The 27723-nt window shown below is 40.1% G+C and overlaps 1 protein-coding gene across 2 annotated transcripts in view; it reads right to left on the minus strand.

Annotated features, from left to right (window-relative positions):
- CPEB3 (cytoplasmic polyadenylation element binding protein 3) overlaps positions 1 to 27723 on the minus strand; it is a 164794-nt gene that overhangs the window by 46348 nt on the left and 90723 nt on the right. For both annotated transcript variants that reach the window (XM_089690293.1, XM_089690292.1), the window contains exon 4: positions 18693 to 18749. In XM_089690293.1, coding sequence (XP_089546419.1) covers positions 18693 to 18749 — 57 coding nt within the window. The remainder of the gene's footprint in view (positions 1 to 18692; positions 18750 to 27723) is intronic.

A 27723-nucleotide genomic window follows, 5' to 3' on the forward strand; every position in this document is an offset into this window, starting at 1 on the left:
CGATTTTTCAGCCGAAAAAAAAACGGGCCGATTTTCGCACCGTTAATGGGTTAATTGGTCGGACGTTTTTCTGGATTTTGTCAGATTTTTTTGATTGGTAAATTTGGAAAATAAATCGGCCAATTTTCATAGCAATGATGGGATTTTTTTACTGATAAAAAAAAAAAAGAAAAGAAGAAGAAGTGGCCTGCATTAGTCTTTTCTAATATTTTCTGTAATACACTCAAAGGATTAAACATTAAAACTGTATCATAAATACATTGTTCCTGTGTTTGTCTTCAGCTAAATTTGAAAAATAAAAAACAGAACAATTTAATAATGAGTTAAAGAAGTGCCCCTCATGGATGATTCAAAATATCTTCAGATGAGCAAGTATTTCCATGGGACAGCATATAGGAAGGTGCTTGTAGGGGTGAACTCTACTTTTCAGTATGTAAAGAAGATGAATATGCACAAGACTATTGTTACCAGACACAGTTTGTGTAATGTAGTAATAAACCATAACACTGTACACAATTATGGAAGTTTGACAATATACTTGGGTCCTCAAGCTATGATGGCTTACAAGTGTAATTTGTAAGAGTGACACTAGTCCTATTTGTCTTCATAGAAGTTTAGCCTATGGAAGTGCTGGTGTGGCAAACTCAACTATTCAACTACCCCAAAGAGTCATTGTGACTTGTGTTTTGTCACTGTTTCTTTCCAAACTAAATTGCAACTGTCGTATACAAAGGGAGTGCGTTTTATAAATTAAACTTAACCCCCCTGGCGGTATTCCTGAGTGTAGCTCGGGGTTATCTTTCAGTACCAGAAGCGGTAACCCCGAAACTACACTTGGGATTACCCTACAGCATTGCTCAGGGATTCCCTCCAGCACTTACCTTGTCCTTCGCTCCTGCGATTTCCCCCCCTGCAGCATCCCCGGCCATCTCTTCCGGCATCCGTCTTCCGGGTTCCGTTCAATGCAAACGCCGGGACGTACAGGGGGACGGAACCAGCGGGAAATTCAAAAATTTTACAAGGGACATTCACTCAATACACTAAAATCACATAGTAAAACATTACTGTATCAAAGCATTTCACATACATTTTGTCCCTAGTGCTTTGTCCTGTACCCTGCCTGCATTTTTACTGTTTTTCTGCCTGGAAACTGAGAAACGTCCATGGCGTTCAAAAAGCGTCCCTTTAGGTCAAAAGCGGTTTTAGACCAGCTAGAGAACAGCGATAGTGAATTAGAACCACTTGCAGAATTGAGTGATGATTCGTGGGGAAATTCGTCATCACACTGAAAACGATTCTGCGACTAAGCTCAATGACGTGCTAACTCGGCGCTCTATTTCAAATTTCAGTGTTTTTGGTTTGATTACATTTCTATTATATTATTTTTTATGATTATTTATATTATAATTTATTTCATGTTTCAAATTTTATCATACCCAGGATGTTTACTAGACTCTTGTTCGGAGAGATTTCAGTGATTTATTCCTAAGAATTACAGGACTACAATAAAAAGACAACATATTTCCATGCAAAAAAATGTACCGCTTTGAGCACAGAAATAATACATAATCAGACCGCTAGGGAGGTTAATCTTCATGGGGAAACAACCATAAAGTGTTACTTTTTTAAAATTATTATTTATTTATTAAAATAAACATTTTAAACTCGCCTGCTCTGTGCAGTGGTATTGCACAGAGTGGCGCCGATCCTCCTCTTCTCAGTTACCACACCAGCAATCCTGGCTCCTCCTCTGTGTGTCCCCATAGCAAGCAGTCTATGGGGACATATGCTTAGGGGTGTACTCACTTTTGCTGCCAGCGGCTTAGACATTAATGGCTGTGTGTTGAGTTATTTTGAGGGGACAGCAAATTTACACTGTTATACAAGCTGTACACTCACTACTTTACATTGTAGCAAAGTGTCATTTCTTCAGTGTTGTCACGTGAAAAGATAGAATAAAATATTTACAAAAATGTGAGGGGTTTACTCACTTCTGGGAGATACTGTATATACATACATACTCTTTAAAGCAGACCTTGTACTACACTGGAAGTGTATGCTCACATAAATAACTTAACTGAACACTAGTAAAGGAGGATGTGTATTCCTAAAGGAGGGTTTATATAGTACTAATACCAATAATTGGGTAAATAATTGTTACTACCACTGACACAAATGAACAGCATATTTATTGTTAGAGGGGAGTTTTCATTGGTGTCAGTGGTAGTAATGATAAACTCCCCTCTAACAATAAATATGCTGTTCATTGGTGTCAGTGGTAGTAATGATATAGGGACATTTGTTGATGACAGTAACACCAAAAAAGAGGGGTTGATACAGCAGAAGTGGTCACTGCCACCACTTAGGTGGAGACTTGTTACTGCTGACAGTGATACCAGTAAAGGGGAGGGCTTATTATCGCTGACATCACTAAAGGGGGGGGGTATTTTTTCTCTGCACGGAGTTGAACACCACTTCCCAGAAACCCCTGCACAGCCATGCCTTTGGCAGGGTGTCACTTTTACAGACTGATCTCATAACTTCCTGAATCAACCCCCCACTCTTCCCAGCTACTTCATGTCCTGCAAAACTCATGTGTAATCTGACAGGTTATGTACCCCAAAAAATGACAGAGCTAGCGTGTAAAAACTTTACCACTATGCTAACAAGTAATATTTAAAAGAATGGGGGGGGGGGGGGCTTTTGGGCTGGAGAACACAGCAAAGAAAATAATATGTATTTGTATTTTAGGTTTATCATGTCTGCTTTTGTAACCACTGCCGAAATAACACTGCTGCACGGAAAAAAAAATTAAATCAACAGGGAACACACACTTTGTTCCCCTTCAGAGATTTTAGCCACTGGTATACATTGTGAACATTCAATTAGAAATCTTAGATTTGGGTCTGGTAAAAATACATTTGACACAGATTGCAGCTCTGCTTCCGTGAGTCACAAATGACTCATCTATACATTATAGATACATCTACCATGAAACAAGTAAGCTCTATACAGTAAACACAGCTTGGTTTCTAAGATGAGCAACCAAATTGGTAATTATTGAATACATTTAGGAAAAACCGGCAAGAAACATTTAAAAGTGCTATTAATCTCCAAAACAAATCTAATATATTACTGCTTACCATTCCTTACTTACAGTGGGTACACTTGTTTATTTTAGTACTTTTTACCTGGTGATCCTGACATTAACACTTCCTGCTTTAGGGTGGCTCCACTCTGTAGAGAAGCAATGGAACCACCCTTGGACATTTGCAGGTAAATAAACTTTTCTTCTTCTTTTGGGTTAAATATTTTACATAAATGAAAATTTAAAAAAAAAAAAAAAAAAAAAAAAAAAAAAAAAAAAAAAAAAAAAAAAAAGGAGGACCACTGTAAGCACCCCTGTCAGTATAGGTTTGTCTAAATTCTCTGTCACTTTTGCTAGTTTGGTATATTTAAAGTGGTTGTAAAGGCTGAAGGGTTTTTACCTTCATGCATTCCATGAAGGGGAGGTGGGGAGATTGTGCAGCACAGGTGATATTTTACCTTAATGCATAAAATGCATTAAGCTAAAAAACCTTAAAGCTGTAGAACCCCTTTAAAAGCTAAACCCCAGGTATGGATGAGTTTACATAAATACTTTTGTCCAGCAAAATTTACAAACATATCTGCCAAAAAAATAAATGTAAAAAATCAGTGACCAATATAGCCACCATTCTTTGCAATGACAGCCATAAGCCTTCCATTCGTGGAGTGTCAATTTCTTGATCTGCTGACGACCATTTTTTTGTGCAGCAGCAAACAGCCTCCAAAAAACTGTTCAGAGAGATGTACTGTTTTCCTTTATAGGACATATCTGGTTTAAGAAGGGCTCACAGGTTCTCAAAAGGGTTTAGGTCAGGTGAGGAAGAGGGCCATGTCATTATTCTTTCATCTTTAAGGCCTTTACTGGCTAGCCATGCAGTGGAGTACTTCGATGCATGCAAGGGAGCATTGTTCTGCATAAATATCATGGTCTTCTTGAAAGATGCAGACTTTTACCTGTACCACTGCATGAAAAAAAGTGTCTTCTAAAAACTGACAGTAGGTTTGGGAGTTGATTTTGAGCCCATCTTCAACCCGAAAAAGGTCCAACTAGCTAATTTTTTACTAATATCAGCCCATACCAGTACCCCACCTCCACCTTGCTGGCATCTGAATTGAAGTGGAGCTCTGTGCCCGTTACGGATCCAGCCACGGGCCCATCCATCTGGTCCATCAAGAGTCACTCATCTCAGCAATCCATAAAACCGTTGAAAAATCTGTCTGCAGATATTTCTTGGTCCAGTCTTGATGCTTCAACTTGTGTCTTGTTCAGTGGTGGTCGGGTTTCAGCCTTCCCAATCTTGGCCATATCTCTGAGCACTTAACACCTTGTCCTTGGGGCACTCCAGGTAGGTTGCAGTTCTGGAATATGACGAAAATGGAGGATAATGGGTTCCCGTCAGCTTCAAGTTTGATTCTTCTCAAATCTTTGGCAGTTAATTTGCGTCTCTCGTTTCTTGCGACCCTTTTGACTATTTGTGAAGATATTTGGGCGTGATCACAGAACCAAACATTTTGTTGCAATTTCAAGAGTGCTGCTGCATCCCTCTGGAAAACGTTTTGACTTTTCAGAGTCAGTTAAATCTCTTTTAGCCCATTTTGCCTGAGGAAAAGAAGCTGCCAAATAATTATGCACACATTGATATAAGCTCTTCTGAAGAGAGACCCCCCCCCCTACTCCCAAGGATTGGTGGAGGAAGGAATCTGAGGGCCACACATCCTCCCCCTAGATGTCAGGGCAGGCCCGAGGTCCCACACCCTCCATCCAGTGAGGAAAAAAAAAAAAACACACACAAAAAAAGTGACAAAGTGACAAACAGTGGAGAAAAATAAAGAAATGGCCATGCAATTGTGCACTAGCTAGGCCCAGAGGCCCGTAGCAAAAAAACTGGACCTGGCCTAGCCCTAAAAGGCACAGTGCAGAAACAGTGTTTACAACAGTGACCATGTGCACTTTTCACACGTGGGATCCCACCCCCACATGTTATGAAGAGCACCCCTGGGGCGACCACTCCAAAAGGGGGCACTGCTCCACGAACTCCCCAGCCAGAGAAGGCAGACCCCTTCAAATCAGGAGGAACTGGGCCCCTACGGTTTTCTCGGGGGAATTACTCCCAGGCCACAACAGCCTGTGGGCTCCTCGGTTTCTGTTCCAGCCGGTACTAGCCTTCAGAGCCCCCATCATACCAGCAGGGGTACTATCAGCTAGCCATCCTTGCCAAAAGTCAAGAATGACAACAAAGCACCCCTACTGGATACTGATAAGAACACATACTAAACTTGATCTTCGAGTTTTGATCTCCTTAGGCCACAACCTCCCTCATTACACAAATACACCTGATATGCTTAAATTCAATAAACATTCAAGTTTATACAGCTTGTAGCTGGACAATATGCATAAAAATGATGATTTGGTCAAATTCTCACTTGCCTAAAAATTGTGCACACATTATAAGACTTTGTGAAGGATTTGGTGATATCACTGCTGAAGTAGAAACTGCACTGCTGTGGATGTGTTAAGTGAAGCTCTCCTGATTCTTGAATATTTGCTTACCAGTAATCAGATCACTGGACATCAGTTCACAGCTCTGGAATGATGAAGATGAACTCCCCCACACAGTGCAGAACAAGGCATAGCAAGTCAGTAATTGGGAAAGGATCAGTAGCAGGAGTGTAAAAGGCAACACGGACGTCTAGTCTTTTGCCATCTGCCTGATTTTTTTTTTTTTTTTTTTTTAGCCCAACTTTCCCAGGTCAGACCTCTATAAAATCCCCTTTTCCTGAAGTATATTTCAATAGCTTATTTCACATCAGAATTTTTATTCTACTTCCCATCACAGTTTCTTATTTAAGTTACCTCTTTTTCCTGTTAGCACTATCCACTATGCCATCATCTTCCCCAAATGCCTATTTTTGTTCTAAACAAAATCTAACCTAATCACTGGTTAATGTAGCATTTCCATAAAGTAATTACATTTTATTACACTTGGCTTGTCTCACATCCCCATTTCCTCTAGGTTGGAAGCTCTTGTGGGCAGGGTCCTCCCAACTTTTTCTTTCCTTATGCGCTATTTAACCACCACTAGCTAATCAGCAGAAAAAAAATGATTGGAGTATATTTCCACTGGCAGTCAAATTTGAGAAAAATGCCACTATGTTTGTTATGTGTTGCTACTCACACAGCATACCTAGAATATATATTTTTGTAAATATTCCCTACCTCTCTAATTGGCTTCTTTGCAGCAGGGAGGAACACGAGACTTTATAGTTGGTTTAGCCTGGGTACACATATGTGCAGTATATCAAATGTGATTCGCACAGGAACCGCACCGCATTCCTGTGTAAATCACATACAATTTGTGTGCAGTGCGATTGGAGCCATACATTTTATATGGCTCTATTCACATCACACCAAAAACCTGCAGGACCCTTTTTTGCTTTTTTGGGTCCACACTAGAATTGTATCACATAGGAATTCCCACCTATGCGATTCAATTCTGAACATCGCACCGCGTTTTGTGGACCGCTTTCAGGTTAACATATACCCGCAGCGGTTCGCATGAATAGGGTGTGATTCTGATGCAGTGTGGAAATCGCATTGAAAACGCTGCGAATTCCACACCACATCCGTGTGAACTAGGGCTCAAAATATCATACAATGTGCAATTAGGGAACATTTAGTTAGAGACAGTTTTTTCTCTTAGTGCATTGATATACTATACACCAGCCAAACCTTAATGTCTTTAAAAGATCTTTAAACGCTAGGTTCACAATGTAGTATGTGGTGTGGTTTGTATTTGTGCAGGGACAGCAGCCCATTCATTTGGATGATCTGCTCTACCCATGTTTCTGGCAGGCAAAAAATCTAAGTTTTTTTTTTTTTTTTTTTTTTTTTAAACACAGCCACAAGGAACATGTTTTGCATCTGAAAAAAGAGCAGCATATTTTGGCTGTGGGTGCGGGAACACAAGCAATTTACAGGCATTCCTGAACCCGCAATAGTGTGAACAACAAACCCTTACAGGTGTTTTAACCCTTCCTTAATCCTGCAGTTTGGCTGCAAAATGGAAATACATTCAGAATAAGCATGAAAATTGTTGATGCTGTTCATATGCTGCTGCCCTGTTGCACAAGCAAGGGCTCTTATATAAAAGTCAGCTTAGCAAAATAAAAACATTTTGTATTACAGTAAATGTGAACCCTTGCCTTGTAAAATAAAAAAAAAAAACTAACAAAACTAATGAAAGCCCGCTTGGAGCTAACAAATATACTCCCAAGTGGGCTTTCATGTGTTTTGCACTGAGGAAAGGCTTCCATCTAGCCACTCTGCCATTAAAGCCCAGAGTGGAAGAGTGCTGCAGTGATTGTTGTCCTGGAACTTTGTCCCATCTCCAAACACGATCTCTGGAGCTCAGTTAAAATGACCATCAGGTTCTTGGTCACCTCCTTCTAAGGCCCTTGTCCCCTGATTGCTCAGTTTGGCCGGCTGCCCAGTTTGGTTGTGCCAAGGTTCTTCCATTTAAGAATTATGGAGGCCAATGTGCTCTTGGGAACCTTCAGTGCAGCAGAAATTTTTTGTAGCCTTCCCCGGATCTATGCATTGCAATAAGCCTATCTCTGAGCTCAGCAGACAGTTCCCTTGACCTCATGGCTTTTGCTCTGATACAGTATGCATAGTCATTGGTGAGGCTTTTTATAGACGTGAGTGTGCCTTTCCAAATCATGTCCAGTCAATTTAACAGGTGGGCTCCAATCAAGGTGTACAAAGAAGCATTTCAGCAATAATCAAAAGAAATGGGAGGCACATGAGCTAAATTTAAAGTGTTGTTGCAAAGGGTCTGAACACTAATGCCAATATTATATTTCAATTTTTTATTTTTAATACATTTAGACATTTCAGAAATTCTGTTTTTGTTTTGTCATTATGGGGTACTGATTGCTGATTGCAATGAAAACATTAATTTAAACAACTGTAGTATAAGGCTGCAACACAAAATTGAAAAAAGTGAAGAGGATCTAAATACTTTATGAATGCACTCAATCTCATTGGAGGATAGGCAGACCGTTCTCCCAGCACAGCCAGAAAACTGACCACTCTGGGATAGGTGTGATTCCATGCCTAGCATCATCAGTTTGAAATAGGAAAGCTAAGGGACTGGCAGGATCACCGGATATTTCACACAAAAGGAAGCAATACAAATGTAACAAATACATAGCAAAACAGACACCTGTTAGCAATATTTAAATGTTGAGTTGACCTATTCTTTAAGCACCCAAAGTGCAAGATATAAATTTTACGTGCTCCACACCTCCCCTTTGATTAGATCTTATATATACACACACTATATTGTTAAAAGTATTCGGACGCCTGCCTTTACAAACACATGAACTTTATTGGCATCCCAGTTTTAGTCCATAGGGTTCAATATGGAGTTGGCCCACCCTTTGCAGCTATTACAGCTTCAACTCTTCTGGGAAGGCGGTCCACAAGGCTTAGGAGTGTGTCTATGGGAATGTTTGACCATACTTCCAGAAGCGCATTTGTGAGGTCAGGCACTGACATTGGACGAGAAGGCCTGGCTCGCAGTCTCTGTTCTAATTCATCACAAAGGTGTTCTATCAGGTTGAGGTCAGGACTCTCTGCAGACCAGTCATGTTCCTCTACCCCAAACTGGTTCATCCAGGTCTTTACGGACCTTGCTTTGTGCACTGGTACGCAGTCATGTTGGAACAGGAAGGGGTCATCCCCAAAATGTTCCCACAAAGGTGGGAGCATGAAATTGTCCAAAATGTTTTGGTATGCCGACGCATTAAGAGTTCCCTTCACTGGAATTAAAGGGCCAAGCCCAACCCCTGAAAAACAACCCCACAGCATAATCACTCCCCACCAAACTTTACACTTGCAGTCAGGCAAATACCTTTCTCCTAGCAATTGGCAAACCCGGACACATCCATCGGCTTGACAGACAAAGAAGAGTAATTTGTCACTCCAGATAACACGTCTCCACTGTTCTAGAGTCCAGTGGCAGTGTGCTTTACACCACTGCATCCGACCCTTTGCATTGCAATTGGTGATATAAGGCTTGAACGTAGCTGATTGGCCATGGAAACCCATTCCATGAAGCTCTCTATGCACTGTTGTGCTTATCTGAAGGCCACACAAAGTTTGGAGGTCTTTAGCTATTGACTCTGCAGACAGTTGGCGACTTCTGTGCACTGTGCTCTTCAGCATGCTCTGACCCCGCTCTGTCATTTTACGTGGCCTACCACTTCATGGCTGAGTTGCTATTGTTCCCAGTTGCTTCCACTTTGTTATAATACCACTAACAGTTGACCGTAGAATATTTAGTAGCAAGGAAATTTCATGGATGGACTTCTGGCACAAGTGGCAACCTATCACAGTACCACGCTTACATTCACTGAGATCCGGAGAGCGACCGTTTCTTTCACAAATGTTTGTAGAAGCAGTCTGCATGCCTAGGTGCTTGATTTTATACACCTGTGGCTATGGAGGTGATTGGAAAACCTGAATCCAATGATTTGGAGGGGTGTCCCAATACTTTTGGCAATATAGATCTCACGGGAGGAGGATGTTGTTGAATTGTCTAGGCGCCGCACGCGAAACAGGGGAATGGTAAAATTTGTTATCTACTTTCTTCCTTCTACAGGTTTTTGTTATTGCTTACTTTGCATTTAATAAATGGCAGAGGGTGGCACTTATAAAGGGGGCCTTGCATTTTAGATGCAAGGTCTGCTTTTAAGTAAAATTAAATGCCACAGCAAATCTGCTTTATAGTAATATGTGTCAAAGTTTTAACACGATTTTCAACACTTGCATTAATCCCTCTCCATGTTTACAGTGTTTCTAAAATTAGAAAATAGAACCATTTTGGTGTGCTGGAAGACAGTAAACACATCCAACATATTTAATGATGGAACAAAGAGCAAGGAAATAAAGAGAAGTCCAGTAAGGGAATGGATAGGACTTTAGAGTATATTAATGAACATTAGACTTGTGAAATGCATGTTACATAAAGATAAAAATGAACAAAATGGAGCTGTCCTATGGGCTTGCTAAAGAAAAAAAAATCTGTAGCAAGGGTTTATCAGAACAAAGCAGATGACAGAGGAAACTGTGGAAATGCAGAATGCTGAATTATCCTGATAACACTTCAAAGACCCAGAGAACATGTCTTACAACCTGAAGTGGAACATAGCTGCACTATAAAAAGAAGTTTCACAAACTATAAATTATGATCTGCTGGAACTATGGAGAGGGGAAAAAAATACAAAGTGAAATGACTTTGAAGTACAATTTTAGGAACAACTACAAAAACTATTAAAAATGACTCAATGTTTGCAAGAAATGCAACCAATTCAAGCACTGCATGAAGCAATGGAACTGTGCTGGCTAGAAGAGGATAAAGCACAGAATTCAGGAAACAGTCAGTCCAATATAGGAGCCTGGAAAAAATGTTTTCACCAATATAAAAACAGAGAATGCTCAAAAAATATAAAATCCAGTTTGATTTTCTTAAAACAAATATGGAAATTTCCTTGATTTGGATGTTGTGTGTCCTGGGGTAGTCATCGTTACTCTTCAATCACTACATGGTGAGTCATTGACCTTAAAAAAAGAATGTGCATATCATGTGTTTGTATATACTTGGCCAATGTATTTTTGTCCAGTCAGGTCCATAAATATTGGGACATCGACACAATACTAAAATTTTTGGCTCTATACACCACCACAATGGATTTGAAATGAAACGAACAAGATGTGCTTTAACTGCAGACTGTCAGCTTTAATTTGAGGGTATTTACATCCAAATCATGTGAACGGTGTAGGAATTACAACAGTTTGCATATGTGCCTCCCACTTGTTAAGGGACCAAAAGTAATGGGACAGAATAATAATCATAAATCAAACTTTCACTTTTTAATACTTGGTTGCAAATCCTTTGCAGTCAATTAGAGCCTGAAGTCTGGAACGCATAGACATCACCAGACGCTGGGTTTCATCCCTGGTGATGCTCTGCCAGGCCTCTACTGCAACGGTCTTCAGTTCCTGCTTGTTCTTGGGGCATTTTCCCTTCAGTTTTGTCTTCAGCAAGTGAAATGCATGCTCAATCGGATTCAGGTCAGGTGATTGACTTGGCCATTGCATGACATTCCACTTCTTTCCCTTAAAAAACTCTCTGGTTGCTTTTGCAGTATGCTTTGGGTCATTGTCCATCTGCACTGTGAAGCGGCGTCCAATGAGTTGTGAAGCATTTGGCTGAATATGAGCAGATAATATTGCCCGAAACACTTCAGAATTCATCCTGCTGCTTTTGTCAGCAGTCACATCATCAATAAATACAAGAGAACCAGTTCCATTGGCAGCCATACATGCCCACGCCATGACACTACCACCACCATGCTTCACTAATGAGGTGGTATGCTTAGGATCATGAGCAATTCCTTTCCTTCTCCATACTCTTCTCTTCTCATCACTCTGGTACAAGTTGATCTTGGTCTCATCTGTCCATAGGATGTTGTTCCAGGACTGTGAAGGCTTTTTTACATGTCGTTTGGCAAACTCTGTTTGCCAAACGACATGTTTTTCCTGTTTTTCTTGTTTTTGAGGCTCACCAATGGTTTACATCTTGTGGTGAACCCTCTGTATTCACTCTGGTGAAGTCTTCTCTTGATTGTTGACTTTGACACACATACATCTACCTCCTGGAGAGCGTTCTTGATCTGGCCAACTGTTGTGAAGGGTGTTTTCTTCACCAGGGAAAGAATTCTTCGGTCATCCACCACAGCTGTTTTCCGTGGTCTTCCGGGTCTTTTGGTGTTGCTGAGCTCACCGGTGCGTTCCTTCTTTTTAAGGATGTTCCAAACAGTTGTTTTGGCCATGCCTAATGTATTTGCTATCTCTGATGGGTTTGTTTTGTTTTTTTCAGCCTAATGATGGCTTGCTTCACTGATAGTGACAGCTCTTTGGATCTCATCTTGAGAGTTGACAGCAACAGATTCCAAATGCAAATAGCACACTTGAAATGAACTCTGGACCTTTTATCTGCTCATTGTAATTGGGATAATAAGGGAATAAACACACACCTGGTCATGGAACAGCTGAGAAGCCAATTGTCCCGTTACTTTTGGTCCCTTAACAAGTGGGAGGCACATATGCAAACTGTTGTAATTCCTACACCGTTCACCTGATTTGGATGTAAATACCCTCAAATTAAAGCTGACAGTCTGCAGTTAAAGCACATCTTGTTCATTTCATTTCAAATCCATTGTGGTGGTGTATAGAGCCAAAAATGTTAGAATTGTGTCGATGTCTCAATATTTATGGACCTGACTGTATATCTATGTCAGTGTTTTTCAACCTTTTTTGTGCAAAGGCACACTTTTTTCATGAAAAAAATCACGAGGCACACCACCATTAGAAAATGTTAAAAAAATTTACCTCTGTGCCTATATTGACTATATATAAAGTAATTCTCTTGAATAGGAATCAAACACAAAGAAATTATTTTATAATTACTTTATTATGAAATAATAAAGTATTTTATAATTGGACCCGGGGGCCGGACCAAGAGTAGATGAATGATGTGTATGTGTCATCCATAGTAAGTATAGTAATATTCCCCCATAGTAAGCATAGTAATTAATCCCTCATATAGTATTTCATCCCCCCATATAGTATTTCATCCCTCATATAGTATTTCATCCCTCATATAGTAATTCATCCCTCATATAGTATTTCATCCCCCCATATAGTAATTCATCCCTCATATAGTATTTCATCCCCCCATATAGTATTTCATCCCCCCATATAGTATTTCATCCCTCATATAGTAATTCATCCCTCATATAGTATTTCATCCCCCCATATAGTATTTCATCCCCCCATATAGTATTTCATCCCCCCATATAGTATTTCATCCCTCATATAGTAATTCATCCCTCATATAGTATTTCATCCCTCATATAGTATTTCATCCCTCATATAGTATTTCATCCCCCATATAGTATTTCATCCCCCCATATAGTATTTCATCCCCTCATATAGTATTTCATCCCTCATATAGTATTTCATCCCCCCATATAGTATTTCATCCCTCATACAGTAATTCATCCCTCATATAGTAATTCATCCCCCATATAGTATTTCATCCCTCATATAGTATTTCATCCCCCCATATAGTATTTCATCCCTCATATAGTAATTCATCCCCCCATATAGTATTTCATCCCCCCATATAGTATTTCATCCCCCCATATAGTATTTCATCCCTCATATAGTAATTCATCCCTGATATAGTAATTCATCCCCCATATAGTATTTCATCCCCCCATATAGTATTTCATCCCTCATAAAGTAATTCATCCCTCATATAGTATTTCATCCCCCACAGTACTATTCCCCCCCCCCCCTTCTAGTAAGCCAAGTCCCCCGTGTCAATTCACTTACCTTTTGCGTTCCTCTCGCTGTCTTCCCGCGCCGTTCGGGTCTTCAGGGCGGACTGTGAGAGGAGCCTAGCTCCCCTCCCCTCACGTTCGGCACGCTGCCCCGCCTACACACATCCTGACAGCCACATCCGCAAGCCGGATTAAAAGGTCCGCGCGGACTTTTGGGGCTGCCAACCGAGAGGAGGCAGGGGAGCGGCCGACCGAGAGGAGGGAGGGGAGCAGGCGCCCGGCACACAGAAGAGCCGCATTAGACTGGGTAAAGAGCCGCATGTGGCTCGCGAGCCGCGGCTTGCCGACCACTGAATCATTAGATTCTAATGATTGGTCTATTTGTGAGCCGAAGCCACATGTTACAGATGAAATTGGAATTTTTCCCACGGCACACCAGACAATATCTCACGGCACACTAGTGTGCCGCGGCACAGTGGTTGAAAAACGCTGATCTATGTAATGCACAGAAACCTCTGGTGTCAGTCTCATCACACAAAAGCAGTTATTAGGATAAATACCTCAAAGACTACAGATAGAATGTGCTGACACATCAACGAACCTTGTACATTACTGAAGTTAAACAACGATTACCTTTTCAGACCAAGCAGATAATCTTGTATAATATTTATTTTTTTAAATGACTAGTCCACATAAATATTCCACCTCTTGCCATCTTGCACCATCCTCAGAGCCCCTCCCCCATCTTTTATGGTACAGGATCTCACCCCATGGTTCTTGGCGCAGAAATCATTGCCGTTATTCCTTCTGAAGTACTGCGGTTTTATGTTCAAGCTGATTCATATCTTAGCAGTAGAATCCACTCCTGAGGAAGTGAATTTATGTTCACAAAAAGCACTGAGATATGCTTTCTTTATTGATCTGATTGGATAAAATCATCTTTGAAAGCATTTTGATGGAAACGCTATGTACATTATATATGCATATACACTATATTGCCAAAAGTATCGGGACACCCCTCCAAATCATTGGATTCAGGTGCTCCAAATCACCTCCATAGCCACAGGTGTATAAAATCAAGCACCTAGGCATGCAGACTGCTTCTACAAACATTTGTGAAAGAAAAGGTTGCCCTCAGGAGCTCAGTGAATACAAGTGTGGTACCATGATAGCTTACCACCTGTGCAATAAGTCCATCTGTGAAATTTCCTTACTACTAAGTATTCCACTATCAACTGTTAGTAGTATTATAACAAGATGGAAGCAACTGGGAACAATAGAAACTCAGCCACAAAGTGATAGGCCACGAAAAATGACAGAGTGGGGTCAGCATGTGCTGAAGTTGCCAACTGTCTGCAGAGTCAATAGCTAAAAACCTCCAAACTATATGTGCCCTTCAGATTAGTACAACAGTGCATAGAGAGCTTCATAGAATGGGTTTCCATGGTCGAGCAGCTGCATCTAAGCTTACATCACCAAGTATAACGCAAACCGATGGATGCAGTGGTGTAAAGCATGGCACCACTGGACTCTGGAGCAGTGGAGACATGTTCTCTGGAATGACGAATTACACTTCTCAGGAGAACAGTAATTGCCTGACTTCATTGTTCCAAGTATAAAGTTTGGTGGAAGGGGGGGGGGAATTTTGGTGTGGGGTTGTTTTTCAGGGGTTGGGCTTGGCTCCTTAGTTCCAGTGAAGGGAACTCTTAAGGAGTCAGCATACCAAGACACTTTGGACAATTTCATGCTCCCAACTTTGTGGGAACAGTTTGTGGATGGCCCCTTCCTGTTCCAACATGACTGCTCACCAGTGCACAAAGCAAGGTCTATAAAAAGACATGAATGAGCCAGTTTGGGGTGGAGGAACTTGACTGGCCTACACAGAATCCTGAACTCAACCTGATAGAACACCTTTGGGATGAATTAGAGCGGAGACTGCGAGCCAGGCCTTCTTGTCTGCCATCAGTGCCTGACCTCACAAATGCACTTCTAATGGTCAAATAATCCCATAGACACACTCCTAAACCTTGTGGGCAGCCTTCCCAGAAGAGCTGAAGCTCTTATAGCTGCAAAGGGTGGGCCAACTCAATATTGAACCCTACAGACTAAGACTGGGATGCCATTAAAGTTCATGTGCATGTAAAGGCAGGCCGACCAATACTTTTGGCAATATAGTTTATATTGGAATAGATAAAAAAAAAGCTCTATAATTTTAGTCAGTCAATCTCTTGACATAAGCAATGAGATTTTTATACGTATATTAATAAATTGTTAGTTTACGCTTACAGTTATTTGTGTTTAGGTGATGTGCCTGGTTTAAAGTGTAATGGGCAGATAAATATTGTTAGGACCCTACTGGATTCTTTTTGCCATTTATGCTTAGCTAGAAAGCTATATTCATATATGTTAAAATTATTTGCATTGCTCTGTAGTACTTACCTTCATAACACCTTTTACAGAAGCATAAGGTGATGGTGCTAGAAAGATTATTAATGATAACAGGCATGTGTAGTAAATGGGCTAACTGCACTGTTTGTTGTCGTGATCCTTGCATGAACCAGTTATTGCTTTCTGAATACCTGGCACAGCGCTCACCAGGGGTTGTGATGATCAATCACAGTGTGTTTTTATCAGAACAGAAGTACTTAAGACTACTGATATCACAAGGATATGGAGTAATGTTTTGTACATAAAATAGAGCAAACTAATCCAAGAAAAGGAAACTAGTTATACAACACAATGGGCTTCTTCATGGGAACTGGCAGAAAGAAAGAACAGTGACTCAATTAAAAGGTCCCATTCATACTTGTGAATTTGAAGATGAATGTATTTATAAGACTTTCTGGAACATTATTTAGTGTACTTTTGTGATCTTAGCATTTATTCCAACACATGCCACGTAGGGATAATTAGAAACGCAGTTGAGCTACTCACACTGAGACTGATGAAAAAAAAAACAGTGAGCAAACTAATGGAAGTAATGGCTCCCCATGCTGTAAGCTACACAGTATCCTAATGCAGCATTTAAATGCACAGGATCACACTATGTCACAATCGTGTGTGACTAATTACCACTGCATGTGGCTGTGTAGCTTACAGTATAGGAAGCCATTTGCTCAATTAGCTATTAACCACTACTCTTCAGCAAAAAAAATTCTAGTCGCACAGGCCATCTACAAAAAAAAAATTAAAAAATAATATCAAAATTTGTACTTGTTTTTACCCTAAAGGGGATCCCTACACACACAAGAAAGTTTGTCACACAAATTAGCAGCAAGCCGATGTGTCTCAGCTTTCAAATAGAAGCAGATTACCACTCTCCAAGTTTAAATAATACTGTGGACATGCACAATGGAAAATAGACCCCCTCTCTCACACTGACAGAACTTGTTTCCCCTTATTTTGCCCCCTTACTATTCTTTTTTCCTATACTCTTCTTTTTTGTGCTCTTCCCTTTACACTCACCGGCCACTTTATTAGGTACACCTTGCTAGTACTGGGTTGGACTCAATTTTGCCTTCAGAACTGCCGTAATTCTTCATGGCATAGATTCAACAAGGCGCCACTATTAGGACTGTGGACTCCGGGAACTGGATTTTTCAGCCTAGTTCTCCCCCCCCCCCCCCCCTCCCCATGACAAAACATGCTGAGCTACCGCACACAAAGCATGCCCCAATATAAGATTATTTCTTTGAAACCTATTTTGATGGATTTTTAAATTTTGTAAACGTTTGTACAACTGAAACACAAAAAAAATACTTAAAAAAAAAAACAAACAACACCCTTGTAGATTATGCCTTATGATAGTATTAGTGGGTGGATTGTAACAATCTGCCCCTTGTAATTTTCTTTTAAAAAAAAAAAAAAAAGCACAAAACTCGGCACTTAAAATTAAAAAAGGCAGCTAACAAAATCATTAGATGATCAAATAAGTGTTGATAAAATAAAAAATTAAAAGCTAAAAAAAGGTTGATATATAAAAAACGCAAAGTGTTGAACCAAAACATTTCTTTTTCAGTTTGGGATACAGTGAGGAAAAGTAGAACCCCCGTCAGGTTATTATTACTGCTATTTAGGGCTCCGTTAGAGTTTCTCACCTACTGCCAGGAACTCTAGCCTTTCTCTATTCCACAAATGAAAAACCTTTACTAAAATAAAGAGTTTTTATTTCTGTCTGTATTGCTATTGGTTGTGGATTGCCCTCACTTCCTTTCTGGTTCAACTGTTGGCATCAGAACAAGAAATGAGGGGCAATCTTTTTAAACAGAATCTTCAATAGCAGTGAACTCCTAATCAGGGTACTAAGCTTTCCAAACTCTGTTCTCTTATTTTTCCATCCCCTACATCTCTTATAACATTCTGCTATACCTTTGTGATCAGTACTGCTTGGACCTGAAGAAGGGGACACTCCCCGAAAGCTTGTCCTCAAAATGGTTTGTGCAAATAAAAAAAAAAGTATTACGGACAGTACTCAGTTGTTTCTCCCACTCTATCCAAAAATGAAAAGAAAAGAAATATACTTCCAAATAGGACAGGAACAACAAGCAATGCCAACAAAGCCTAAACGACCTTTTTCCCATTTTTTTTTTTTTTAATTGTCACAGGCCTAGGCCAGTGTAAACACTGCTTTGTTTGCATTCACCTTAGATGCAGCTTGCACTGAAAATGCAGGCAGAAAATGAGAAGAAGGAAATTATCAGCTACACAAACCTGCTTAATTCAATGCAAGGAGCCATAAACAATGATTTTTAAGCTGCAATACTTTCATGTGGCTAGTGAAGATAACACTAGCAGACATCAGCAGGGCTTTGCTAGACTTATGCAAGAGTTGCCTCTTTCTACCAGTTTCAATAAACGAACCCATGAGACATCAAGGCTTGTATTCATTCAGCAGTGTGGTCTACAGTCTAGGTAAGAGATCAACAATTATGGACAGGTAACACTGCAGGTTGAAAGATAAAAGATGAACTAAGAAGCACTATAGGTTATGATAAACACAAGAAGGTAAAAGGTTCACAAAGGTTGACACAGTTAAAAATTATTTAGCAGTTATAAAACAGAAGTGATACAAAAAAGCAAAAATGAAGCACTGCCTTGTTTAGAGAAAGAAGAGATATACTGTACACACATATACATGCACGTTATCACAGATAATCCATACTAGGATAGAGTAATGCAGGATGAATACTTACTATTAAGTGCCATTATGTTATCGGTTGCCGGATGATGGAAATTTAACCCCATTCGAGCTGAAAAAAAAAAAAAAAATTAAAACAAATCAGTATACTATAAAATTCTGCTTATACGTTACAGATCAGACCACATTAATGCCATCTTAAGGCCCTTTTCACAATAGAGCATTTGTGATCTCTGGCAGAATCAATTCTGCCCACAATCCCAAAACACTCTGCACAAATCCCACCATGCCTGTTGGGGTACCATCATTTTCATTGACACCAAAACACAGTGCAGTTCTGGTGTGAAATCGTGCTTCAATTGTGGCAGAACCGCACTGCATTTTGGTTCCATTGAAAATGAATGGCACCCGAACAGGTATTTGTCATCATCTGCACCTTTCTCATTTGTGCAGAGCATTTTGGGATCACAGGCAGAACCACAGCGAAGTGTGAAAGAGGCCCTAAAGCTAAATTCCAAGTATAAATATTTTTGCATGAATACTTTGGTCCAGCTTGGGCCAAAGTAAGTAAACATATTCCATACCTGACCAACCCCTGTGGAAGCTAGAAATCATAGTAGTTTCCGCTACTACAGTGATCCTCACGGTCTACCAGATCCCATGCCTGCATAGAAACCACAGGGGGGTGCTCACTCAGCACGAGTGCCATTCAGAGAACTCTTTGTATTTTTCTCAGTGAATACAAGCGGTTTTCTTACTGGATGGGGTGGAGAGGCAAAACAATCTCCACATCGTCCAATAACAGATTGCCTTGTATTCTGAATTGCACCTGTGCCAAGCAAGCAACATTATGCGGCAGGGCAGCCATTCACCATGGGATCGGGTAGAAAGCAAATATCACTGTATTTACAACATCCGCTATAGTGATTCTCCATTACCACAGGTATTGGCCAGGTATGCATTATGTATGAATAAACATACTTGCATTGATCCAAAGTGGACCAATGTAACTTTGCAAAAAAATCCCTATCTGGAAACACGTTTCAATACAAGGACTGGGCAACAGTTGTATAATCCCTGAGATAGGACCTCCACCAGGTACCTACAATTCACGCCTACCCTTATGTTTCACCAACAGTTCATGTTTTAGGGAAAACTACACCCAATTTGTTTTTGAGAGCAGAAGGGGTTGTGTTTTACAGGATGTGAGGTGAAATATGTTCAGTAGGGATACAAACTGCAATAAAAACCTGCCAAGATAAGAAATTATGGGAAATCTCTCCAAAGGGAGATGGGTAAAAACTTCTGGCACTGTATTTTTTGTCCATGCTTTGTCACAGGATTACAGCACACCTCCTTTCTTGTACAAATGTCACAGGATAAGATGGTAAGAAGAAATCTCCCCAACCTGGCAACAGTCAGAGATAAGAGCCTGACAGAATGCCAGAGCCTTTCCAAAGAAAATACATTTTATTTTGACTGTTGCTGGGCTTTAAAATACTTACCAATTTTTCCAACTGCCTATATGTGAATTTACCTGCAAGTCAACCACTGTAAGAGCTCAGGACAGATTTGGTGAAGCACTAAAATATATTTATTCTATCGAGTTCACTAGAACCACATCTTTTAGACGTGCCATAGCAATAGCTAACTCAGAAGCTATGTATTTACTTCTAGTGAATATATTGCGATTTTATAGATTTAAATGTACTGAAAAGTTTATACTGAATACAGCTTTCCTCTGACACATGGCAACCACTGTTAATAATTATTATATTTTTTTTATTGAGTACACATCTAAGGAAACTGCTAAACGCCTTGTGGTTGCACAAGAATTGGCAAGAATGTAACAGAGAAAACCAAACATAATCCAAGAGTATTTTGCAGCACAAAACCTTTCAGCAGCCAACTGTGGTTGATGACCTTCAACCACAAAGTGGTTTTATAAATGTTTCCCCCATGATGCCAAAGAAAAGTGTAAATTTGCATGTTGGTGGGTATAGTTGACTAGGTGCTTCTAATCATTGGCAAATCACCCATCCTTGTAACAATCCAAGTATTAAAGAAAAGTAGAAATGGTATTTAAAACGAGAAACTGCTTAAATAATGCACTGTATATTTGTTTTTAAGGGGTACATAAAGTTTTTGCCTATAGTTCTTAAAGAAATACGGTCACTTTGCCCATTAGTGGGCAAATGACAGTATTTGCTATAGCCTCCCCACTCTAAGTTTTGCTCATCAATCCACACTCCTCTGCAGCCTCCCTTGCTCCACTGGTTTAAAGCAGAACTTTACCCATAACTTGATAAGAAAAATGTTCTTGAGCATGGAACATACATTCAACAATAATAATGATGCTACCAAAATTAGCTGTAAGTGGCCTCCAGCATTGAACACCTCCTGAATAGCAGTAAATCTTTAGGCCGTCAGCAGATTGGCCTCTACACTTTCGGCATAGTGCCAAAAAAAAAAAAAAACCACGAACAACTGAGCTATGCAAAGCATTTTAAATAGTATAAATACTTATTTTTAACATTTTACATAGCTATAACAGCAAAAGGGGACAGCCTGAAGTGATCTAGCAGGACTTGGAGTTCCAGTTTAATAAAGTGGGGCTCCTTTGCCAGCTCACAGTTCTTTTCAAGCTTTTGCTCTGTTGCTCCAAAGCAGCGAGGCTTCCAGGTATGGGGTATAATGTGACCTTCCCTATAGGCTTGTGCTTGGGATGGTGAGACGCAGTGAAGGTAGCCACCAGTGTATGGACAGACATGATGTATGGACTGACACCAAGTTAGAGAACGATATTCTAGTTTGCTGCTCAGCGATTTAATGCTAAGCAGTGAATGACCAGAACATACGGTGTAATAATGCTGACATATACAGATGAAAGATCAGAGGAGAAACACACAGCCCTCTTTGCTAGCAGATGTGCATCTGTATGGATTTTCAATTAGACAAAAGGTCCTGAAAAAGAAAAAAAAAAAAAAAAAAAAAAAAAAAAAAAAAACTCGAAATACCCTGAAAATGAAGTTTCATTAAAGTAAACCAAAATTACAAGTAGTACATCAAGTAGTACTCAAGTAACCAGGAAGTTGCCAGGGCAAATTCGCATGACTTTCAGATCGCAGTAGTGTGAACTGAGACAATGTAATTTCAGAAGTCTTTTTCCAATTTTTTAAATCTGCAGCTATTAAAAATACCTGATGCTCCTGACTTGGAGACAATGCTCTACTTCTGTCTCCCAAATGTGCTCCTGTGTTCTCACCCTGCCACACAGGCTTTATCAGACTAGTGGATGTTTCAGCACAGATTACACAGGCATGGCCCACTGCTGTCAGGAAACTCATCCTAAGAAATAGAATGCATCCACGGCTGGACAGCATGCTGACAGGAGGTTACTGCAAAAGGCTGCAGGAAATTAGCACCACTGAGATGCAAAGAATGAAAGAGAAAAAAAAAAAAAAAAAAAGAAGTTTTTTTCCATTGTGGAAACAGACTTTAAAGCTAGCAGCAGTGGTACTTGAATAATGTTTTTTCAGTTTAGCTCATGAAATGTAGTCGAATACTGGAATGTAGCTACTATGTACAAAAATAGAATTGATAGTGTGACATCTGGAGATTTTGGTTTCCATACAGTTCCTGATGCCAGGTGCAGCCTGTGTGATATTTGTCACCTGCCTTTGGCCTACTATATTTATAAATTGCTCCCTTCAGCTAACAGCCAGCACCAAAAAAATAAATAAATAAAAAAGCTAAAAAACTCCAGATATTGTTTTAGGAGAAATAATACTCATAGTAATCATCAATTAAAAGAAACTAGTCTTTTTCATTTCTACATTTTAGAAAGATAGTCAATACTGATGCAAATACTTATAAAAACATTAAAAAAAAAAAACAAAAAAAAAACAAAAAAAAAAAACATGTTTGCATGTATATTATGTAACAACATCCTAACCCAAAACATTATCTGATGCTGCATCTGTCCCCTGCCAGCTCTGTGCTGAGAATGGAGCTGTCAAACACTGCTGATCGCTCAGTTCTCACCTCTGCTGTGCCCCTCCAGCACTCACTGGAACACTGAGATGCGGAGGAGGCAGGCTCTCAGCAGATCACAGAGGCTGAGCCAGGTGCTGATCCAGGCTTCTGGGTGGATCTGGACCATATGGTCAGAATCTTTCCAGATACCTATGATGCTCCTGGTAACCAAGTGCTCTTTGTGTAGATTTAAAGTAGAATTCTGGGATAAAAACTATTTTTAAAAATACTCCCTCCCCACTCCTAACACCTATACTTACTAACCTGTTTAAGAAAGATGCAAATACATACCTACTTTCATGTCGCTTCATTCTGGCTATGTGATCCAGCACCACTGCAGTGGAGAGGAGGGATTGCTGACCAATGTTCAGGCATTACCAGCTGTTGTCTAGAGCTCTCTTTTCTCTCCTGTAGCTGACCACTAACTGGCACATGGGACATCACGTGACCAGACCAAAGCAGCATGAAATCGTTAAGTATACAGATTTTATCAGGCCCAGTCCTACTCGGTTTATGATTGTATCTTCTCAAGATGATTTAACTAAGGGTTGTAAATCGTGCCTCACTTTGACCTTGCATCGCTACTATGTACTACAAGAACGTAAGGTCAAAAAGGAGTAACCAGTGAGAGCTGTGTGGATACCCATGAGATCAATTCTTCTGGAAGTGTAGATTTCCTCATCTTCAGGGATCAATTCTAGCAATAGAAGCACTGTTCAGCAGTGTGGGCATATTGTAAGACGAGTATTTTCGGTCTTTTACAGGTGTCATGAGTAACAATAATAATTTTCAAGAGAAAGAGGCAGTACAAATCAATGCAACAGGGATCAGAGGGCCCCACTCATTAGAATTCGTAGAATCAAAAGAGAGGGTCAAGTGATAAAAAGGTAACAATTGTTATGAACGACATGGGTTTTCATGGATTGACTAAAAGGCAGACAGAGTAGGTGATAGTTGGAGAGATTCAGGTACGCAGTTCCAGAGGATGGGAAAGGCTTTAGAGAAGCTCTGGAAATGAGCATGGGAGTAGGTGAAAAGAGAGCTAGGGAGCAGGAGGTTTTGGGAGGAGAGACCAGAACTGTTTGGTTAGTATTTTGGCCAGCTTAGCATGATGTTAGTATTTTGAATTTTATTCAATAGGTGAGCCAATGGATGGATTGACAGAGAGGGCGGTGGACATTGAACGGTTGGTAAAGTGGAGGAATCTGGCAGCAGCATTCATGATGGACTGAAGGGGTGATAGCCTATGTAAAAGGTAGGCCAACGAGGAGGCAGTTCTAATAATCAAGTCAAGAGATCAGGCAGTGAATAAGAAGCTTTGTGGTGTTGTTAAGAACAGGCATATTTTGGAAATGTTACGAATATTAAGGTAGCAAGATCTGGACAGTAAATGGACATGGGACTTATTCCTTATGCACACTGGACATTTTTACAGCAGCTGTTTATGGCATTTGATATTTTTTTCTACAGCCAGTAAACTCCCCCAGCATGTTATCCTATGTGTCCATGCACACAGACTGTAATCAACATTTTTTTGGCAGGGACATTTTTCGGCTGGAAAAAAAAAAAAAAAACCCCATGACTAGTGTGTTTCTAGAGGAGTTATTTAGCTGTAAAAATGCTCTAATACTGAAAAATGCGGTAAACAATGGTAAATCGTGGCAAAACAGCGTTTTTGGACATTTAACTAAAACACACACACACACACACCTCTAAAAAACGCTAGAAAGCAGAAAAAAACCATTTAAAAAAAAAACCAGCAAAAACGCCGCTAAAAGCTAATACAAAAGTGCTAAAAAACTCATGTTTTTAAAATGTGACTTTACATAGCTAACGTTACCAGCATTATTAAAAATGCCCCGTGTGCATGGAGCCTCAAAGGAGAGATCACAGTCCAGATTACACCTAGCACCCTGGCGTGAGAGGAGGGAACTGAAGTTAGCGGTGGGGGCACGGGGGGGAATATTGTGAGCTTTAAGATCCCTCTTCCACATAGCCTGTCTGTTGTCAATCATAATCAGGTTCTTCCTTTCCTGCTTCTGAAAGAGTGGTATTTCTTGAGTCTAGGGGGTTATATAGACCAGGGCTTTTCCAAAGGGTTGCTAGGGATTCCTTGATCAAGGAGCAATTTCTGCCTCTCGGATAAGTTCCCACTGACACCACTGATCTTTTTTGCTATCTGTAATGGGGTATTTCTTCACACGGACCATCTCACTAATGTATCATGGGTTGTAGACATAATTTTTACCAGGGGTTCCCTGAGACCAGAAAGTTATTTCAAGGGCTCCTCTGTGTTGAAGAGGTTGAGAAAAACTGATAGACAGTTTATCTCCTGGCCCCAAAGAAATTTTAGTAAAGTTTATTAACAAACTGCCTCGACACAGCTGAATCACATGGTTAATTCATTTGTAACTACTCAAGCTGGTGACAAGATATCACTTTTCATTAATAAATTACCTGCTGCACAAGCTGTGAGGCTGTTCCCTGTGCTCTATAAATCATTAAAGTTACCACAACACAGACCTAACTCAAATTAGATTTGTAGATAAACCATACATAACAAATGACCAAATTTGTGCAAAAGGAGGAAGCTGACACTGAAATACGTCACTAACAACTACAGTTACTAAATGAAACATCTAAGACTAAGCCAGGATTTTCTGAGAAAAATCAGGGGCAGTCCTCATGCAAGGGCTGTCATTGCCATTCTTGTAGATGGTTTATACAACAAATGAGGAGATAAATGACCTATTACTGTGTATGCGGGCTCTCTTTTTGCACCTAGTCAAGTAGCGTGAATGGCTCAGTTCTCCTTTGGCACCTGGTGTTCAAGTAGCAGTGAGGGGCTGCTTGGAGAGCTTTGTTAAATGCCATACAAATGACTAAATTTGTGTTTAGGAAAAACTAATCACAGCAGAAAATTTCTCAAGCTTGGGATAAATGCTATATTTAAATAGCTAGCCATGTGGTTTTGTTGCATAGTCTGGAAAATCAGGATAAAGCTGGACCACTGAAATAATGCTCATCAAGTAGATAAAGCTCATCAAGTGGATACAATCTCAAACTAAATTTTTATTGTCAGGTGTGCCTCTAACAGCATGTCAGACATTGTCAATGGCAATATAAGAAAAAAGGAAGAAGGGAGGAGAAGGGAGGAGAAGGGAGGAGAAGGGAGGAGAAGGGAGGAGAAGGGAGGAGAAGGGAGGAGAAGGGAGGAGAAGGGAGGAGAAGGGAGGAGAAGAAAGTAGTCAGCTTTCTATGCTTAGGCCATGGGACAACGAACAAAAAGCATGCAAAGAAAACTGAAAGGAACGTGAAACAACCAATAAAACGGTTTCATTGAAAAGAAAAATATCCAATAAGTTGTTGTGGGCAAATGCAGCATTTCTGCTAAATGCTTTGTAAGCCAGCCCCTGTGACCTTACAGCAATTACTACTAGAGCCTGCAATTAAGCAAATTAACAGATTTGTAACAATGATTTGGGTTTTGCAGGGCACTTATACATTGGGCAGCGAGGAATGTTGCCGAGAGTCACAAAATCTTAAGGTAATTTTTTTGCACTTTAGTTTTGTTTTTTAAATGCATTAATTATAGAACGTTTTCACAATGACAATAAGCAGAAAAAACAAAAAAAAACAAAAAAAAAACAAAAACACGAAAATACACAAGATAGAGAGACCTATGTACAAATTCAAAACGGATACAATTAGGATATCACCAGCTCTTCAGGTTTTTAAAGAACAGAGGTTCATACTATCCCTCTTCCACATTAGAGTTAGGTGGCACAGCCTAAAAGAGAAATTAAATTTTGCTCTGAATTCAGGAGCAGTGCTGCATCACTTCCAGCTACATATGGACTTGAAGGAGACAAATAACATGCATTTATAATTAAGTGCTGCAGCACATTTAAAAAAAAAAAAAAAGTGAGGCCAAAGTTCAAAAATCAAATCTCTCACATATCTTGAACAATAAACCAAATTTTGTTTACAGGGGAGAATCTCAAGGAAGCAATGCACTGCTCGCATGAAATCACCAGGTCAAGTCTGCAGGTGGCACTCATTTCTGGTGTCCATGAAACAACACATATGTGATCAAAATCTTTCAATAGAATGTGGAAAACTGTTTCACATTTGTCAGGCCAGGGTGCATAGTACAACGAAGAGTCTGTACAACGAAGAGTCTGTACAACGAAGAGTCTGTACAACGAAGAGTCTGTACAACGAAGAGTCTGTACAACGAAGAGTCTGTACAACGAAGAGTCTGTACAACGAAGAGTCTGTACAACGAAGAGTCTGTACAACGAAGAGTCTGTACAACGAAGAGTCTGTACAACGAAGAGTCTGTACAACGAAGAGTCTGTACAACGAAGAGTCTGTACAACGAAGAGTCTGTACAACGAAGAGTCTGTACAACGAAGAGTCTGTACAACGAAGAGTCTGTACAACGAAGAGTCTGTACAACGAAGAGTCTGTACAACGAAGAGTCTGTACAACGAAGAGTCTGTACAACGAAGAGTCTGTACAACGAAGAGTCTGTACAACGAAGAGTCTGTACAACGAAGAGTCTGTACAACGAAGAGTCTGTACAACGAAGAGTCTGTACAACGAAGAGTCTGTACAACGAAGAGTCTGTACAACGAAGAGTCTGTACAACGAAGAGTCTGTACAACGAAGAGTCTGTACAACGAAGAGTCTGTACAACGAAGAGTCTGTACAACGAAGAGTCTGTACAACGAAGAGTCTGTACAACGAAGAGTCTGTACAACGAAGAGTCTGTACAACGAAGAGTCTGTACAACGAAGAGTCTGTACAACGAAGAGTCTGTACAACGAAGAGTCTGTACAACGAAGAGTCTGTACAACGAAGAGTCTGTACAACGAAGAGTCTGTACAACGAAGAGTCTGTACAACGAAGAGTCAGTACAACGAAGAGTCAGTACAACGAAGAGTCAGTACAACGAAGAGTCAAAGTCTTCAACATTGTACAAATAGCACTTAAGCTGAAAACTCATGAACAAATGACTGCACCTATCATGGCTTAAAAAGGTATGC

Source organism: Staurois parvus, unplaced genomic scaffold (genome assembly GCF_062004578.1).
Source record: "Staurois parvus isolate SC_StPar_1 unplaced genomic scaffold, SC_StPar_1.0 ptg000525l, whole genome shotgun sequence".
Classification (NCBI taxonomy): domain Eukaryota; kingdom Metazoa; phylum Chordata; class Amphibia; order Anura; family Ranidae; genus Staurois; species Staurois parvus.